At 46.9% G+C, this 18,004-nt stretch overlaps 1 protein-coding gene across 2 annotated transcripts in view; it reads right to left on the bottom strand.

The window, feature by feature from the left end:
* JMJD6 (jumonji domain containing 6, arginine demethylase and lysine hydroxylase) overlaps positions 1–18,004 on the bottom strand; it is a 93,459-nt gene that overhangs the window by 19,006 nt on the left and 56,449 nt on the right. Inside the window, exons 5-6 of one of the 2 annotated variants that reach the window (XM_030208164.1) lie at positions 16,514–16,652; positions 12,440–12,555 (exon numbers count right to left, since the gene is read on the bottom strand). In XM_030208164.1, coding sequence (XP_030064024.1) covers positions 12,445–12,555; positions 16,514–16,652 — 250 coding nt within the window. In that variant the 3' untranslated portion in view covers positions 12,440–12,444. The remainder of the gene's footprint in view (positions 1–12,439; positions 12,556–16,513; positions 16,653–18,004) is intronic. The other variant, XM_030208163.1, reaches the window with a different exon arrangement.

Raw genomic sequence — 18,004 nt, 5'->3', positions numbered from 1 at the left:
CTTGCAGCCAAGTGGTTCTAAGTTAATCTTAAGTTGGACTTACCGCTGCCGGATGCTCCCCCCCCAGGTCAGATTCCACAAGTCTTATTTATTTATTATCTCATTTATACCTCACATTTTCCCAACTGTGTCAGGCCCAATGTGGCTTACACATTGCACCGCAAAGGCAGCCGCCAATTAAACCTGCGTAAGAAATAAAGGAGAGGATGGGGAAGGAAAGAAAGGAACAGGAAACCAGGGGAGAGAAGGGAAGGGTAGGGTGGATGAGTCCAAAATTGTCATATTGATGTGAATCAAGAGGAGGAGACACATGCTGAGTCTTTGGGGTAAGCTTTTCCAAATAACAAAGTCTTAAGAGATTTCCTGAAATGTAGATGATTGTGAATTGTTTTTATAGCTTTTGGTAAGGAGTTCCATAATTGTGAGCTGATGGAGGAGAAGGATGAAGCATATGTGGATTTATACTTTAGCCCGTTGCAGGTTGAATAATGAAGGTTAAGGCATGAACAGCATAGTCTTCATGCATTCCTGGGTGGCAGGCTGATTAGGTTAATTATGTAATCAGGGACTGCACCATAGATAATTTTGTGTACTAGGGAGCAGATTTTAAATGCGATTCGATCCTTGACATGAAGTCAATGCAATTTCTCTCGGAGCGGTTTTGCACTTTCAAATTTGTTTTTTCCATAAATTAACCTTGCCACTGTGTTTTGGGCGGTCTGCAGTTTCTTAATAAGTTGCTCTTTACATCCTGTGTATACTCTGTTACAATAATCCAAGTGACATAAAACAATAGACTGTATTAAATGACAAATTACCTCTCTCGGGAAAAAAGGTTTAATCCGTTTTAGTTTCCACAGCGAGAAGAACATCTTCTTTGTAGTGGAGTTTATTTGGCTTTCTAGTGTAAGGTTGCGATCAAGGGTGACTCCCAAAATTTTTAGGCTCTGTAAGATAGGAAGGTTAAGGGTTGAGGTGTTTAAGGTTGAAGGTCTATACTTGTTGTGTTGAGATGATAGAACAAGACAGTGCGTTTTTTTCAGCATTTAGTTTTAGTTTGAAAGAAGATGCCCAAAAGTGCATCGTGTTTAGAACGTGATTGATTTCTTTAGAGATCTCGGACAAATCATACCTGAAGGGTATATAAATTGTAACATCATCCACATAAATAAACGGGTTAAGTCCTAACTTAAAGGTCTTGGCCAATGGAATCATCATTATATTGAAGAGTGTGGGCGATAGAGGAGAGCCTTGAGGAACTCCACAAGTTGGATTTCCACGGAGGTGATAAATCTGAGTTGGTGGTTACTTGGTAAGATCTTGACGATAGGAAGCCCTTAATCCAGCTATGAACATTTCCACAGATCCCTATGTTATCGAGGAGGTTGAGTAGAATGCTGTGGTTGACCATGTCAAAAGCGCTCGACATGTCAAACTGAAGTAACAATATACTTTTGCCTACCGCTATTTCCTGCCAAAAGTTGTTAAGCAGTGTGAAGAGCACAGTTTCTGTGCTGTGAAGGGCTCGGAAGCCATATTGGGATTCATGAAGAATAGAAAACTTGTCAAGGTAATCATTAAGTTTCTTCGTCACCATGCTCTCCATTAATTTTACAAAAAGTGGGATCGATGCAATAGGGCGATAGTTGGTAAGGTCACAGCTTTTTTTCTTAGGATCCTTTGGAATTGGAGTAAGTAAAATGGTGCCGTTTTCAACAGGGAAATAACCGCGTTCTAGCATAAAGTTTAAGTAATCAGTTCGGTCTGTAATAAAGCAGGAAGATGCGGATTTGAGTAAGTAGTTAGGACAGGAGTCCAGCTTACAGTACTGTTTGAAAATTTATGGAACCCCTGGTTAACAACATCCCACGAGAGGGGCTCAAAGTTCAACAAGAAACGATCTGCAGGATGTTCTCCAGGGATAGGAGCAATATAGTTGAGAAAGTAATCAATGCCAGAGTTGTTCTGAGGGATTGATTTCTGCAAAATAGTTATTTTATCCTGAAAGTATGTTGCAAGGTTGCCTGCAGGTGGGATATCATTATGAGGTGATGGAAGTGAAGTAGTATCTGTTAATTTGTTGACAAAATAAAAGAGAGTCCTCAGGTCTCTAATGTTAGGGCCTATTTTGGTCTTATAATAAAGCCATTTAGACTGTCTTATTGAATATTTATACTTTCTTTGCATTTGTTTCCATGTATTAAGGGTATGCTCATTTTTTTCCTCCTTGACCGTTCTGCTCTTTTGGTAAGTGTTTTAAGTTTTCTTAGTTCTTCGTTGTACCAAGGTGTTAGATTCTGTCTTCGCGAGGTACGAGTTTTTTCTGGAGCTAAAACATCTAAGATTTTTCTACATCTAGCATCCCAGTCGAAGGGGTAGTATTGGGAAGCAGTACGTGCTGACCAGTCATTGTCGTAAATCATTTGCCAGAAATCCCTAGGGTCAATTTGTCCTCTAGCACTATAAGTTGTATGTCCTTTAGTGCGTAGCGGCCCTTTTTTCCGCCACAGTAGGGCTAGGTTTAACTTGTAGTGATCAGACCACGGAGTTTCAGACCAATTAAGATATGTTATATGAAAATTATTATCGGTGGCCAATTTGTGTGAAAAAAGATCGAGGGAATGTTCTTTGATGTGGGTAGCTTGGAGGGATGGGAGTGAAAGATCCCATGAATGGAGAAAATCCATGCAATCATGTGCACTAGTCGAATTTGGGTCTTCAAGGTGGAGGTTGATGTCACCTAAAAGAAAAATGCTAGGACTAGTTACACATATGTTCAAAATGAAGTCCGTAAAGGCGGCTTGGGACTCATTCGAAATACCGGGAGGTCTATAAAATAAGATGCAATGCAGATGGCCATGCAACTACTTGTTGGAGAATCTCATCGCGGCAATTTCGAGTTGAGGAGTTAGAGAATCAGCAGTAATGTTAATAGTAAAATCGGAGCGATATATTATAGCAATGCTACCTCCTCTCTTTTCTTTTCTAATCCAATGTGAGAGTTTATATCCTGGAGGACATAAATCAAGAATAATGGGATCGTTTTGGATATGAATCCAAGTTTCATTAATAAAGATCAAGTCAAAGTTTTCTGATGAAATCCAGTCTGAAATAATAGCTGTTTTATTAACTACAGATCTGGCATTAACGTAGCCCACAATGATATTATGATAAAGGGACTCTAGGTTTGGTGAAAGATAAATCTGTAAGAGTTGTAGTTTAGCGGGTGGAGTATGCTTATGATGACAAGTCTTCCCATGTATTAAATGATGATCTTGTTTGGGCATTCCTCTTACAATACGATGAGTGGCAAATCTACCCAGCAGTTTCCACGTCTTATCACAGATTAGAAAGGCTCAAGAATGATACTCTGTCCCACGTTCTCCAGAAAACCTCTTTTCTTCCCCCCCCCCCCCCACTTTTTTTTTTTTTTTTTTAGACTGTTGTACTTGGAAAGGAGAGCTCCACAGAAAACCAGGAGAGATGAAAGGAGGGAAGAAATAAATTTACAGGGCACCACAGATAGCAATTGTCATGGCTCAGCTGTCACCACCGTAGTCATGCCCCCATTAAGTAATACAAATTATCGGCCAAAAATGAAAAGCCTACTTCCAGGTATACTACCTCCAAAACTCCCTCTGATGGATGTGAAGGAATACTCAGGAAACTGCTAGGTCTACTGCAGGCAAGCATGAGCTACAGAACTGCTGCAGATTGCTGCCTGCAAGGCCAGTGAGACATCTCAAAAGGCCAATTCAAACAAGATTTCCATCTGCTGGTTTTGCAGTCCTTATGGATTTCTCCTTCCACTGAAATAGCTGTTTACTTGTGACTCCTCCTGCCACTGAAATGGTTGTTTTTTTGGTCATGGACAACACCAAGGCATCAATCTTTGGCAGATGCAATCTCTCTCCTATGGTAACAAATAGAATTTGGCTATAAACCGCCCATTTTAAGTCTGGTATCCAGCATGCCTTGCTCGTTCTGGATCGCACTAGTACAAAGAAGGCCTTGGCTGTCTTCCTGATCCACCTACTGTAGGAATCTTCTCAAAGACCTGGAGAACACCTGCGATATCATGGACACCACCTTGTCTATATGAAAGATGTGCACCACCGTAGTGTCCTCTTCCAGGAAAAACTTCTCTTTCCTCAAGGGGCTCCTCTGCAACGTTTGAAAGGGATTCTGAAGCACTGCGAGAGTGAGCTAAATCCAGGGGCCCCACATTGCAAACATCCTCTACTACAGCAAGCACAGGCCTTTTCTTGGCTGAAAGACCCCAAGTTGCAGTCTGAAGACTTTAGGGGAAAAGCCCTAAAAGGAAAAAGGGACTCGCTTCCTTGAGCTCTCACCAGACTTAAAACCAGGGACCCCTTTTAATGAAGCCACTTCAGAGCACTGTCATACATCCAGTCCAAACCGCTGTCTAGAAGCAAGAATCCTGATAATTATGGTAAAATTATGTATCATACCTGATAATTTTCTTTCCATTAATCATAGCTGATCAATCCATAGACTGGTGGGTTGTGTCCATCTACCAGCAGGTGGAGATAGAGAGCAATCCTTCTGCCTCCCTATATGTGGTCATGTGCTGCCGGAAACTCCTCAGTATGTCGATATCAAAGCTCCATCCGCAGGACTCAGCACTTAGAGAATTACACCCACAAAGGGACACTCTGCCCAGCTCACCACCGCCGAAACGGGGGAGGGGAATTAACCCAGCTCATCCCCACACAAGTGGGGGAGGGGAATCCGTCCAGCTCATCCCCGCGGAGCGGGGGAGGGACACCACACCCGCCGAAGCGGGGGGATCTGGCTTATCCTGCAACCGCAACCGCGGGAGGAGCTGACTGACCCTACCACCGCCGAAGCGGGAGGGGTACAAAGCTGCCCTACAGCCGCACAAAGTGGGAGGGAGCGCCGGCAGAATTTAGGTCTCAATCCAGCCCCGTAAAACGGAGGGGAGAGGAATGCAGCAGCTCACTGTAACACAAAATCGTCTCAACTCCTGAAGAATCCAATTGAAAAAACTTGAACACGAAGTCCTCCTGAACAGGAACTGAAGACTAAACTTGAACCTGAAATGCAACCAGAATAAAAACAGTACAGATATCTGGGCGGGGCTATGGATTGATCAGCTATGATTAATGGAAAGAAAATTATCAGGTATGATACATAATTTTACCTTCCATATCATCATGCTGATCAATCCATAGACTGGTGGGATGTACCGAAGCAGTACTCACCCAGGGCGGGACATAAAAATCCCTGACCGCAACACTGAAGCTCCAAACCGGGCCTCCGCCCGAGCAGCCACAGTCAAGCGGTAATGCCTGGAGAAGGTATGAGCTGATGCCCAAGTTGCCGCCTTGCAAATCTCTTCCAAGGAGACGGACCCGGCCTCCGCCCTCGAGGCCACCTGAGCTCTAGTGGAGTGTGCCTTCAGCCGGATAGGCGGCACCTTCCCCGCGGCCACATAAGCCGCTGCAATGGCTTCCTTGACCCATCTTGCCACTGTAGGCTTAGCAGCCTGCAGACCCTTACGAGGACCTGCAAACAGGACAAACAGATGATCTGACTTCCGGAAATCATTGGTCACTTCCAAGTATCTGATGATGACTCGTCTCACATCTAGATATTTGAGAGCAGAGTACTCCTCTGGGTAGTCCTCCCTACGAAATGATGGGAGACAGAGCTGCTGATTCACATGGAAGCGAGAAACAATCTTGGGCAGGAAGGAAGGCACTGTGCGAATAGACACTCCTGCCTCAGTGAACTGTAGAAAGGGCTCTCAACATGATAGCGCCTGGAGCTCGGAAACTCTTCTGGCTGAAGTGATAGCCACCAAAAAGACTGCTTTCAACGTCAGGTCTTTCAGAGATGCCCTCGACAAGGGTTCAAAAGGCGGCTACTGCAAGGCTCTTAGCACCAGATTGAGATTCCACGCAGGTACCACTGAGTGCAGAGGAGGGCGCAGGTGATTAATTCCCTTGAGAAAGCGCACCACATCTGGCTGCGAAGCCAGGGAAGCACCCTTCAGGCGGCCCCTGAAGCAAGCCAGAGCCGCTACCTGGACTTTAAGGGAACTGAGCGACAGGCCTTTCTCCAGACCTTCTTGCAGGAACGCCAACACTGAAGAAATTGGAGCAGTGAAGGGAGAAAGTGAGCCTGCCTCACACCACGATGCAAAGGTACGCCAAACCCTGGCGTAAGCAGTAGAAGTAGAGCGCTTCCTCGCTCTCAGCATAGTGGTGATGACCTTGTCTGAGAAGCCTTTCTTCCTCAGACGCTGCCGCTCAATAGCCAGGCTGTAAGACCAAAGTGGGAGGGATCCTCCATCACCACAGGACCCTGATGCAACAGGCCCTGCTCCGCTGGCAGTCGCAGAGGTCCATCCACTGAGAGCCTGATCAAGTCCGCATACCAGGGACGTCTGGGCCAGTCCGGACCCACCAGGATTACCCGGCCCGGATGCTTTGCCACCCGGTCTAGCACCCTGCCCAACATGGGCCAGGGCGGGAACACATAGAGAAGCTCCTGTGTCGGCCACTGTTGGAGAAGAGCATCTACTCCTAGAGATCGAGGGTCCCGTCCTCTGCTGAAAAAGCGCGGCACTTGGCAATTGGCCGATGATGCCATCAGATCTAGGCTCGGCTGGCCCCAGCGCTTCGTGATGTCCAAGAACGCCTGAGCCGATAGCTGCCACTCTCCGGGATCCAAGGTATGGTGACTGAGAAAGTCCGCCTGGACATTCATGACTCCAGCAATGTGGGCCGCCGACAGCTGTTCCAGGTTCGCTTCCGCCCACTGGCATAGATTCATGGCCTCCTTGGCTAGAGGGGCGCTCTTGGTACCTCCCTGGCGATTGACATAGGCCACAGCCGTGGCATTGTCCGACAGGACCCGTACTGGCTTCAACGCCAGTACCGGGAGAAACTCCAAAAGCGCCAACCGAATGGCTCTGAGTTCCAGGAGGTTGATAGACTACTTTGCCTCTGCAGGAGACCAGAGCCCCTGCGCTGTCCTTCCCAAGCAATGGGCTCCCCAGCCCGTCAAAGAGGCGTCCGTCGTGACGACAACCCACTCCGGGGTCAAAAGAGACATCCCTGCGGACAACTTGTCTGTCCTCAGCCACCAGCTCAGCGCCTTGCGCACCGCTAGGTCCAAGGGAAGGCGCACAGCGTAATCCTCCGACACTGGAGTCCAGCGCTGCAGCAGAGAGAGTTGTAGTGGTCTCATATGAGCCCTGGCCCAGGGCACTACTTCCATCGTGGCCGTCATAGAGCCCAACAGCTGCACATAGTCCCAAGCACAAAGAGGAGAGGCTACTAGGAACTGGTCCACCTGAGCCAGAAGCTTGATAATTCGATTGTCCGGCAGGAACACTCTGCCCACTTGCGTGTCGAAACGAACTCCCAGATATTCCAGGGACTGAGTCGGGCGCAGCTGGCTTTTCTCCCGGTTGATGATCCACCCCAGGGAGCTCAGAAGAGCAATCACCCGGTCTACAGCTCTGCCGCACTCTGCATAAGAGGGGGCTCGGATCAACCAGTCGTCCAGATAAGGATGGACTTGTACTCCTTCCTTTCGAAGGAAGGCCGCGATGACCACCATTACTTTGGAGAAGGTCCGCGGAGCAGTAGCCAACCCGAACGGGAGGGCTCTGAACTGGAAGTGTCGGCCCAGGACTGCAAAACGCAGAAAGCGTTGATGAGGAGGCCAGATGGGAATATGCAGGTAAGCTTCCTTGATGTCCAAGGATGCCAGGAACTCCCCTGCCTTCGCTGCCGCTATAACAGAGCGGAGAATCTCCATTCGGAAGTGCCGAACTTTCAAGGCCCGACTGACCCCTTTGAGGTCGAGGATAGGCTGTACAGAACCTCCTTTCTTTGGTACCACAAAGTAAATGGAGTAACGTCCCTTGCCAAGCTGATCTTCTGGCACCGGAACGACCGCACCCAGGCGGATCAGATTGTCCAAAGTCTGCTGCACTGCTACAGCTTTGACCGGAGACTTGCAGGGAGAGAGTACAAACCCGTCTCTTAAGGGTCGGCAGAACTCTAGCTTGTAGCCGTCTCTTATGACTTCCAGGACCCAAGCGTCTGAAGTTACCCTGGTCCACTCGCCCAGAAACGAGGACAGGCGTCCTCCAATCTGCACTGGGCCATGGACCAGGGCCCCGTCATTGGGTACGAGACCCTGGGGGAGGACCGGAGGAAGCACCTCCGGGACGGCGGTCTCTGCGAAAGGAATGCTGCATGGGGGAGAAGTTCCTCTTGAAGGAAGAGGGGGCAGAGGAGCCCGACTTGCCCGGGCGATACCGACGGGCTTCCTGAAACCGTCCTTTGGAGGACCCGGGGCGAGCACCACTGGCCCGAGCCCTGACCTCTGGTAACCTCTTGCCCTTAGACGTGCTGAGATCGGTCACAATTTTGACCAGCTCGACCCCAAAAAGCAGCTTGCCTTAAAAAGACAACTTAGCCAGGAGAGACTTAGAGGCGTGGTCCGCAGATCAATGCTTCAGCCAAAGCCACCGCCGCGCATAGACTGAGCCATATCTTTAGCTGAGGCTCTCAAGACATCATACAGCAAGTCTGCCAAATAAGCCAAGCCCGATTCCAGAGCCGGCCAATCAGCCCTCAAGGAAGGATCCGAGGGGGAAGCCCGCTGCACAATCGTCAGGCACGCCCTGGCCACATAGGAGCCGCAAACTGAGGCCTGCAAACTTAAAGCAGCCGCCTCCAATCTTCTGTCTTGGGCATCCTTTAGGGCCGTGCCACCTTCCACCGGCAACGCCGTTTTCTTAGTCACCGCAGTGATTGAAGAATCCACGGTAGGCCAAAGAAAGGCCTCCCGTTCACCTTCAGGCAGAGGATAGAGGCGGGACTTAGCCCTAGCCACTTTGAGGCTCGCTTCTGGGACATCCCATTGAGCCGAAATCAAGGTGCGCATGGCTTCATGCACTTGGAAGGTTCTAGGCGGGCGCTTCGTCCCCAGCATAATGGCGGAGCCAACAGAGGCTGAGGGAGAGACGTCCTCCGGAGAGGAAATCTTCAAAATGCTCATGGCCTGCACTAACAGGTTGGGCAAATCCTCTGAGCGAAAGATCCGCGCTGCAGAGGGGTCATCCGCTCCATCCGAGCGGGAATCCGTCTCCTCCAAGGAATCCCCAAAGGACCGTTGGGAGAACTCAGATACGCTGCCCTCATCTACATCAGAGGAGACAGAGTCCTCTAGGGCCTGGAAATCCATCCGAGGGCGTTTGCTTCCAGAGGCCTCAACCCCTTTATCTGACAGGGGGGCAGGGGCAGCGTTTTGCATAAGAAAAGCCTAGTAGCAGTTGACGGGAATCAAGATGGCGTTTTGAGCAGTAGTGTGGACGCGACGCCTTGTATGCTGCTGAGTAATCTGCCGTGTGGGCTCCGTTTACTGTCTGAATGATGGGGAAGCGGAAGGGGAAAACTGCGGCACCTACCTCCCTGGTCCCGCATTCGACGCCATCCACTCGCCAGACAACTCTCGACAGCTTTGGCATCGCCTCCCAGGTTCAACGAACTTACGTTTCGACTAGCCCTGCTCTTTCGGGAGCGGAGCGCAGCATAGAGGGAGTCTCATTGAGCCCTCCCTCACTTACAGCACCCCGGTGTCGTATTTTCCCCACTGGGGCCACGGAGAATGGAGGAGTACCCAGCCATAGCCGTGGAAGGAGAACCCAGGGGAACTTCAACCCCAGGAAGTGAAACAGCGGAGCAGGGGCTGAGTCAACCCTGTTCTTCTACTCCTGGGAGTTTGGTGCCGGGGAACTCTGCAGGAATTACAAGACCTGCTGTAGTCATGCTGGAGACCCTATGAGACGCTATACAGGGTGTGAGTAATGTCTTGTTACAAATGAATACCTCAATGAAAAATGAAATTTCGGAATTAAAACAAACTCATCAGGACTTGTCTGTTAAATTTCAAGAGCAAACTGAAAAAAATGGCAAGTTCGATGGGGAACAGGAAAAATTACAAAGTATTACCTCAGAATTAATAAGAGAAAGAGTTACAAGAAAGGAAAATTGAACATTTGGAAAATAATGCTCGTAGGAATAATTTGAGGTTGTTAAATTTTCCAAAGTGCCCATTGATACCTGCAGGTGAAATGCTTAAGAAATATTTTAGAGAAATATTGGAGATCCCAATGGAGGGCTTCCCGCCCATCATGAGGACCCAGTATTTATCAGGAATAAAGGGATCTAAAGGGCCAAATCAAGATAATCCTAACTTAAATTTAACAGAATTTCTTGAAAACTCTCTTGAGATAGTAACTGAAAGAACGTTAATTGTAACGTTTGCTCTGGAACCAGACAAAAACCAATATATTTCGACTTTATTTTCGTCACCTGAATGACTCTTTCCTTGGGGGTAAGATCCAGATCTTTCCGGACATCACAAGAAATACACAAAAAAGGAGAAAAGAATTTCTTTTATATAAATCCAGGGTTTTGACTTTAGGTGGTCTTTTTGTGTTAAAGTTCCCTTGCAGATGTTGTATATCTTTAGAATCAGTTAACTATGTATTTTATACCCCAAGAAAATTGTTGGAATTTATTGAACTTAAAGAAAAAGCGAGAAGACCCCTGGAAACGATCTCATAGGAAATGCTGTAAAGTCGGCTTTCGGTCTCTGTTGTTCCTAACTGCTTATTAATTTGATTTACTTTTTTTTTTTTCTCTATATATCCTAGTATCTTGATTCAGATATTGATATTGGGGACTAAAGTAAAATTATATTTCAATAATATATTTACTGGATGTAAAATATGTTATTCATATATTCTTTTTTATTTTTTTTCTGTATTTCCACATTTATGTTATAAATATGTAAATGTTAAAAAAAATTTAATAAATATGTAAAATTAGAAAAGCCTGATGCAGCAGCAAAATGAACTCAGGGGAGAATCCCCCCGAACTGTGCACTTCTGCAGCTTGGGCCAGGGCCCTAGCCGCACCCTCAACCGGCGCTCGCAAGAGCGGGGGAGAAACGTGCTGCGCATCCAAAATGGCGTCTGGCGCGAAACTCCGAGAAGGAGCCGCGCGGGAAGAACGGCGCTTAACTTTGGCCGCTTTCTTACCGTCGTCCGAATCAAGGGCAACCATAGTATTAACGTCTCCCAGCTTGAGGGCGGCCCAAGAAGAAGCCGTCCGAGCAGAGTGGCCGGCCAACATGGAGTGGGCGAGCAGCGGGGGATGGGCGCTTATGGCGGGAAAAACCGCCGCACCGGAGGAGGAACCGGGACACTGACCGGACTCCAAACTGATGCCTAACAAAGGCGATTCAGGTTTTGAAATCCCCGCATCCTCGCTAGACGCACCCACACGGTCCGGGGAGCGAATCCTCGCGCCCTCGCCCTCCGAAGCCATAAGCCACGTGGAGACCGAACGGGGAACCCCCTGCCCGCTATAAAAAGGTAAAAATTACCTGCTTCTCGCTCCGAGCTATAACGAACTAGTGTCCCAGTGAGCAGCTGCAATAAACGTTGAAATAAACGCCTTTAAGGACGTCCAAAATTTTTTTTTTTTTTTTTAACGGAGCCAGCGGGAGGGGGGAGAAAAGGAGGGACCTGGCACCACCAGGTTTGCACTTGCTCAAGAAGAGCCCTCAACCCCAGGTACTCAACAAAACCTAAAAATTAGGCTTGGAGACCTAGCCAGAGCTGCTGCTGTGTGTGACCACCACCTGCTGAGATAGAGAACATACTGAGGAGTTTCCGGCAGCATATGACCACATATAGGGAGGCAAAAGGATTGCTCTCTATCTCCACCTGCTGGTAGATGGACACAACCCACCAGTCTATGGATTGATCAGCATGATGATATGGAAGGCCCTATTTGATGTATTACAGGCTGAATTATGTTAATTGCATTGCATGGGGCCATGTATCTCTCAGCCTGCTGCTAATTACAGGTATAGTTCTCATTGCTAGAACCAAATGTTGGAGCAGCAGCTGCTGCAGGTCACACAGCACTTACTGTGGCAGCAATGGCTGAGCATGCTAACTTGCCACTGAAAGATCCTGTGGAGGTCTGAAGCACCAGAATGCCTAATCTCTTCCCTGCAACTATACTGCCCAGGAGTCTCTAGCATTACACCTCAGCCGTCTCAAAGCTGTTTTTTTTTCTCCTTTAATTTACCCAGAGAATAATATCTCTGGTCTTCTATACAGAGGAAGACAGAAGGTATAGCAGCCAACACCCTTACTACAGACTGAGGGGACCCAGAACTACTTGGTTTAGTACTCCTAGAATCTATGAATTGGGCCCAGCTGATCCTAGACCTTGTTTATTCAATCCTTCCCATGTGTGCGCTGTTTAAATTCAACCTGAATTGGGCCACCTTTGACCAAGAAGGGACAACCTAACCCAATTCTTCAGACCAGGTCCAGACTCCACAGGCCTACCTCGCCTACCATCTGCTGAAAAAAATACAGATCCTATAAAGGGCGATGTCATCAAACCAGCAGTTTTGGTCTCCATCTGCTGGTAGGAGAGGATAAACCCATGCATCTGGATTGGTCTGGAGAGACAAAGAGAAATAAGTTTTGCTGCAGGCATCTTTTTTTTTGTTTTTTTGTAATGTGATTCACAATGGTAAACCTGATTATATGCTGAATAAGTTACAGTTGTACATTCCAGCAAAGGCACCAAAATCAGTGCAGGACCATTTTATTTAGCGTTCACTGTTTGGGTACAATTAGGAAGGTCTTTTGGGGTATCAGGGCTTTTGGTGAAATGGCTCCTAAACAATGCAATAGATTATCATTAGCATTGAGACAATGTAATAGTCTGTTTTCAGGAACAGCCTTAAACTTACCTTTTTCCAGATTTATAGCTATTTTGGTCTGGGATCTTATATTTAATTGCAATTATGTGCAGAGATTATCTATTCTATCCATTTCAGAGCTTTGTCCTTTTGTCTTACTGTATATTGTTTTTATAGTATTGTGAGCCATTTTGAATGGTATAAAACGAATATAAAATTACATACGTTAATAATACATATATTCCAGTCTATTATTCATTTGGCTTTTGTATCCTGCAGTGCATGCTGATCCCAATATATCTTTAAAGATATAAACAAGAATAAACCTTATTCCATTGGACAGAGAAAGTTCATAGTAGTGCATTATCTAGGGTGGGAGACACAAATGGAAGGTGGAAGGGGGGATGGAACTTGATATACCGCTTGTCTTTCCGCAGGGCCGCCAAGAGACAGACGGGTCGGGGGCAAGGCTGCCCCCGGGCCCCCCCATCGCTACTCAGGTCGCTGGTGCCGCAGTCCCCGGACTTCACCCGCCTACCCCCAGCCCCGTCGACAGCCCTCAGTCCGCCACCGGGCCCCCTGCATTCAAATCAGCAGCACACCTCCATGTGAAAGCGCAGTGGCAGATCGCCTCCCTTCGGGCTTTCCCTCCCTGTGTCCCACTCTCGAGGAAACAGGAAGTTACTACTACTACTATTTAGCATTTCTATAGCGCTACAAGGCGTACGCAGCGTTGCACAAACATAGAAGAAAGACAGTCCCTGCTCAAAGAGCTTACAATGTAATAGACAAAAAATAAAGTAAGCAAATCAAATCAATTAATGTGTACGGGAAGGAAGAGAGGAGGGTTGGTGGAGGCGAGTGGTTACAAGTGGTTACGCGTCAAAAGCAATTTTAAATAGGTGGGCTTTCAGTCTAGATTTAAAGGTGGCCAAGGATGGGGCAAGACGTAGGGGCTCAGGAAGTTTATTCCAGGCGTAGGGTGCAGCGAGACAGAAAGCGCGAAGTCTGGAGTTGGCAGTAGTGGAGAAGGGAACAGATAAGAAGGATTTATCCATGGAGCGGAGTGCACGGGAAGGGGTGTAGGGAAGGACGAGTGTGGAGAGATACTGGGGAGCAGCAGAGTGAGTACACTTATACATAAGTACATAAGTAATGCCATACTGGGAAAAGACCAAGGGTCCATCGAACCCAGCATCTTGTCCACGACAGCGGCCAATCCAGGCCAAGGGCACCTGGCAAGCTTCCCAAATGTACAAACATTCTATACATGTTATTCCTGGGATTTTGGATTTTTCCGTCCGTTTAGTAGCGGTTTATGGACTTGTCCTTTAGGAAACCATCCAACCCCTTTTTAAACTCTGCTAAGCTAACCGCCTTCACCACATTTTCCGGCAATGAATTCCAGAGTTTAATTACACGTTGGGTGAAGAAAGATTTTCTCCGATTTGTTTTAAATTTACTACACTGTAGTTTAATCGCATGCCCCCTAGTCCTAGTATTTTTGGAAAGCGTGAACAGACGCTTCACATCCACCTGTTCCACTCCACTCATTATTTTATATACCTCTATCATGTCTCCCCTCAGCCGTCTCTTCTCCAAGCTGAATAGCCCTAGCCTCCTTAGTCTTTCTTCATAGGGAAGTCGTCCCATCCCCGCTATCATTTTACTCGCCCTTCGCTGCACCTTTTCCAATTCTACTATATCTTTCTTGAGATGCGGCGACCAGAATTGAACACAACACTCAAGGTGCGGTCGCACCATTGAGCGATACAATGGCATTATAACATCCTCACACCTGTTTTCCATACCTTTCCTAATAATACCCAACATTCTATTCGCTTTCCTAGCCGCAGCAGCACACTGAGCAGAAGGTTTCAGTGTGTTATCGACGATGACACCCAGATCCCTTTCTTGGTCCGTAACTCCTAACGTGGAACCTTGCATGACATAGCTATAATTCGGGTTCTTTTTTCCCCACATGCATCACCTTGCACTTGCTCACATTAAACGTCATCTGCCATTTACCCGCCCAGTCTCCCAGTCTCGTAAGGTCCTCTTGTAATTTTTCACAATCCTGTCGCGAGTTAACGTCTTTGAATAACTTTGTGTCATCAGCAAATTTAATTACCTCGCTAGTTACTCCCATCTCTAAATCATTTATAAATATATTTAAAAGCAGCGGTCCTAGCACAGACCCCTGAGGAACCCCACTAACTACCCTTCTCCATTGTGAATACTGCCCATTTAACCCCACTCTCTGTTTCCTATCCTTCAACCAGTTTTTAATCCACAATAGGACATTTCCTCCTATCCCATGACCCTCCAATTTCCTCTGTAGCCTTTCATGAGGTACCTTGTCAAACTGTGCTGTACAAACATGTGGACAAAGGGTTGATATTGTGTATCTGGATTTTCAAAAAACATCAACCGGCTCCCCTTTGTCCACATGTTTGTTTACTCCTTCAAAGAATTGAAGTAAATTGGTCAGGCAAGATTTATAGGTTAGTAGAAGAAGTTTGAACAGGATGCGAAAACGGATAGGGAGCCAGTGAAGCGACTTGAGGAGAGGGGTAGTATGAGTAAAGCGACCCTGGCGGAAGATGAGACGGGCAGCAGAGTTTTGAACCGACTGGAGAGGGGAGAGGTGACTAAGTGGGAGGCCAGCAAGAAGCAGATTGCAGTAGTCTAAACGAGAGGTGACAAGGGTGTGGATGAGGGTTTTGGTAGAGTGCTCGGAAAGAAAGGGGCGGATTTTACGGATGTTGTAAAGAAAGAAACGACAGGTCTTGGCAATCTGCTGGATATGAGCAGAGAAAGAGAGAGAAGAGTCAAAGATGACCCCAAGGTTTCGAGCTGAGGAGACAGGGAGAATGAGAGAGCCATCAACAGAAATAGAAAATGGGGGAAGCGGGGAGGTGGGTTTGGGGGGGAAAATGAGAAGCTCGCTGAAACTTTGGTTTGGATGCAAGGTGAGATATCAGGGGTAGAAAGGTAGATTTGGGAGTCATCAGCATAGAGATGGTAGGAAAAGCATGGGATGAGATTAATGAACCAAGGGAAGAAGTGTAGATAGAAAAGAGGAGGGGACCAAGGACAGAACCCTGAGGTACGCCGACAGGCAGAGGGATAGAAGTAGAAGAGGATCCACCAGAGTGAACACTAAAGTTGCGGAGGGAGAGGTAGGAAGAGAACCAGGAAAGGACAGAGCCCTGGAATCCAAGTGAGGACAGGGTATCGAGAAGTATGCTGTGATCAACAGATGAGGGTGAGACACAGGGAGGGAAGGCCCGAACAGAGGCGATCTGCCGCTGCGCTTTCACACGGAGGTGAGTGCTGCCTATTTGAATGCAGGGGGCCCGGTGGTGGACGGAGAGGGGCTGTTGATGGAGGCGAAGTCGGGCAACTGAGACTGGGGACTGCGGAATTTTGTCCCCCCGACCCCCCTCTCGGAGGCCCTGTCTTTCTGTGGTTACAATCAAAGCGGTTTCCATATTATATAAAGGTACTTATTTTGTTAGCTGGGGCAAATGGGTTAAGTGACTTGCCCAGAGTTGCAAGGAGATACAGTGGGAAAATCAAACCAGGTCCTCTGGTTCTCAGGCCACTGAACTAAGCATTAGGCTACCCTTCCAAAAGCCAGGTGTGGAAATTTATCAAAGTAACCAAAATAGTCTCTATGACATTCAGTCACTGAGTTGAAAATGCTCACCTCTGAGTCAGAGTCTGAAGAACTGGAACTGGATGAACTTGAAGAGTCACTGGAGCTGTCAGAAGCAATACCTGTTGATTCCTGCAGGTCAACAGAATCTGCCAACACTGCTAGCTCAGGCCGCTCCTGCTTCAAAATCCTATAAAAAAAAAATGAGAAGCTGCTACTAGATAGAAAAATAAGGAAAAGTTATGTCTTACCTGATAGCTGTCCTATCAGACCAGTCCAGACCAATAGGTTGTATCCATCTACCAACGGATGGAGACAGAGAGTGAAAATAGTTTAAGTGATTCGCCCAAGGGGTATCGTGCTGCATAGAATGTTCAGTATTTCGAATAGCCACGCAATGGTGCTAAAAATTCATCTGGTGGCCAATATTGAAACTGAGACCAAAATATCTCAATCTGGTCAGAACTTTACCAGCCATTGCGCAGCATATACTCTACTGACATGCAGATATTTCACCGAGTCAGGAGAAATGTGACACACAATAGTGTTTCCCAAATCTAGTCCTGGAATACCCCTTGCCAGTCAGGTTTTCAGGATATTCACAATGAATATGCATGAACTTGATTTGCATACACTGTCTCCATTATCATAGTAACATAGTAGATGACGGCAGAAAAAGACCTGCATGGTCCATCTAGTCTGCCCAACAATTTAAACTCATATGTGCTACGTTATGTGTATACCTGACCTTGATTTGTTTCTGCCATTTTCAGTGCACAGACCATAGAAGTCTGCCCAGAACAAGGCCCACCTCCCAACTACCAGCCCTGCCTCCCCCCACCGGGCTCTACCACCCAATCTCGGCTAAACTTCTGAGGATCCATTCCTTCCGAACAGGATTCCTTTATGTTTATCCCAATCATTTTTGAATTCCGTTACCGTTTTCATCTCCACCACCTTCCGCGGGAGGTGCATATTCACTGTGGATATCCTGAAAACCTGACTGGCAAGGGGTACTCCAGGACGGGACTTGGGAAACACTGGGTTAGGAAACAATCAGGGAGGGATTCTGGACTCATCTGATAGGACTAAAGGAAAGAAAGTTTTCAGGTAAATTAACAACTTTTCCTTCCATAGCATCCAATCAGACCAGTCCAGACCAATGGGATGTGTCCCCAATATAGGGTGGGCCTATAAGATTGAAATATTCAAAAGAAAAAAAAAACTGGAATAGCTTTAGAGATCTTTCCCAGCAAAACCCAGTAGAAAGAACCAAAACCAATCAGGACGACTCTGGAAAGACAAAGGGTATGGAAGAGAAGGAAGCAAGTCACATGATAAGTATAATAACAAAAAATAGAATTGAAAGAAAATGGAAGAGATGCATAAAACAAAAAACAAACCCAAATGGTGATTTTTCTTAAATGGGTATTAAAGCAACAGTCTAAGACCAAAGTACATCTATGAAGGGAATATTGTAATTACAAAAGAAGTCCTAGAGGAGTTGAATATCCAGAGAAGGGACTATAAGAACAAAGATAT

Source organism: Microcaecilia unicolor, chromosome 6 (assembly GCF_901765095.1).
Source record: "Microcaecilia unicolor chromosome 6, aMicUni1.1, whole genome shotgun sequence".
NCBI classification, from domain to species: Eukaryota; Metazoa; Chordata; class Amphibia; order Gymnophiona; family Siphonopidae; genus Microcaecilia; species Microcaecilia unicolor.
This window is presented reverse-complemented; position numbering and strand designations above follow the sequence as displayed.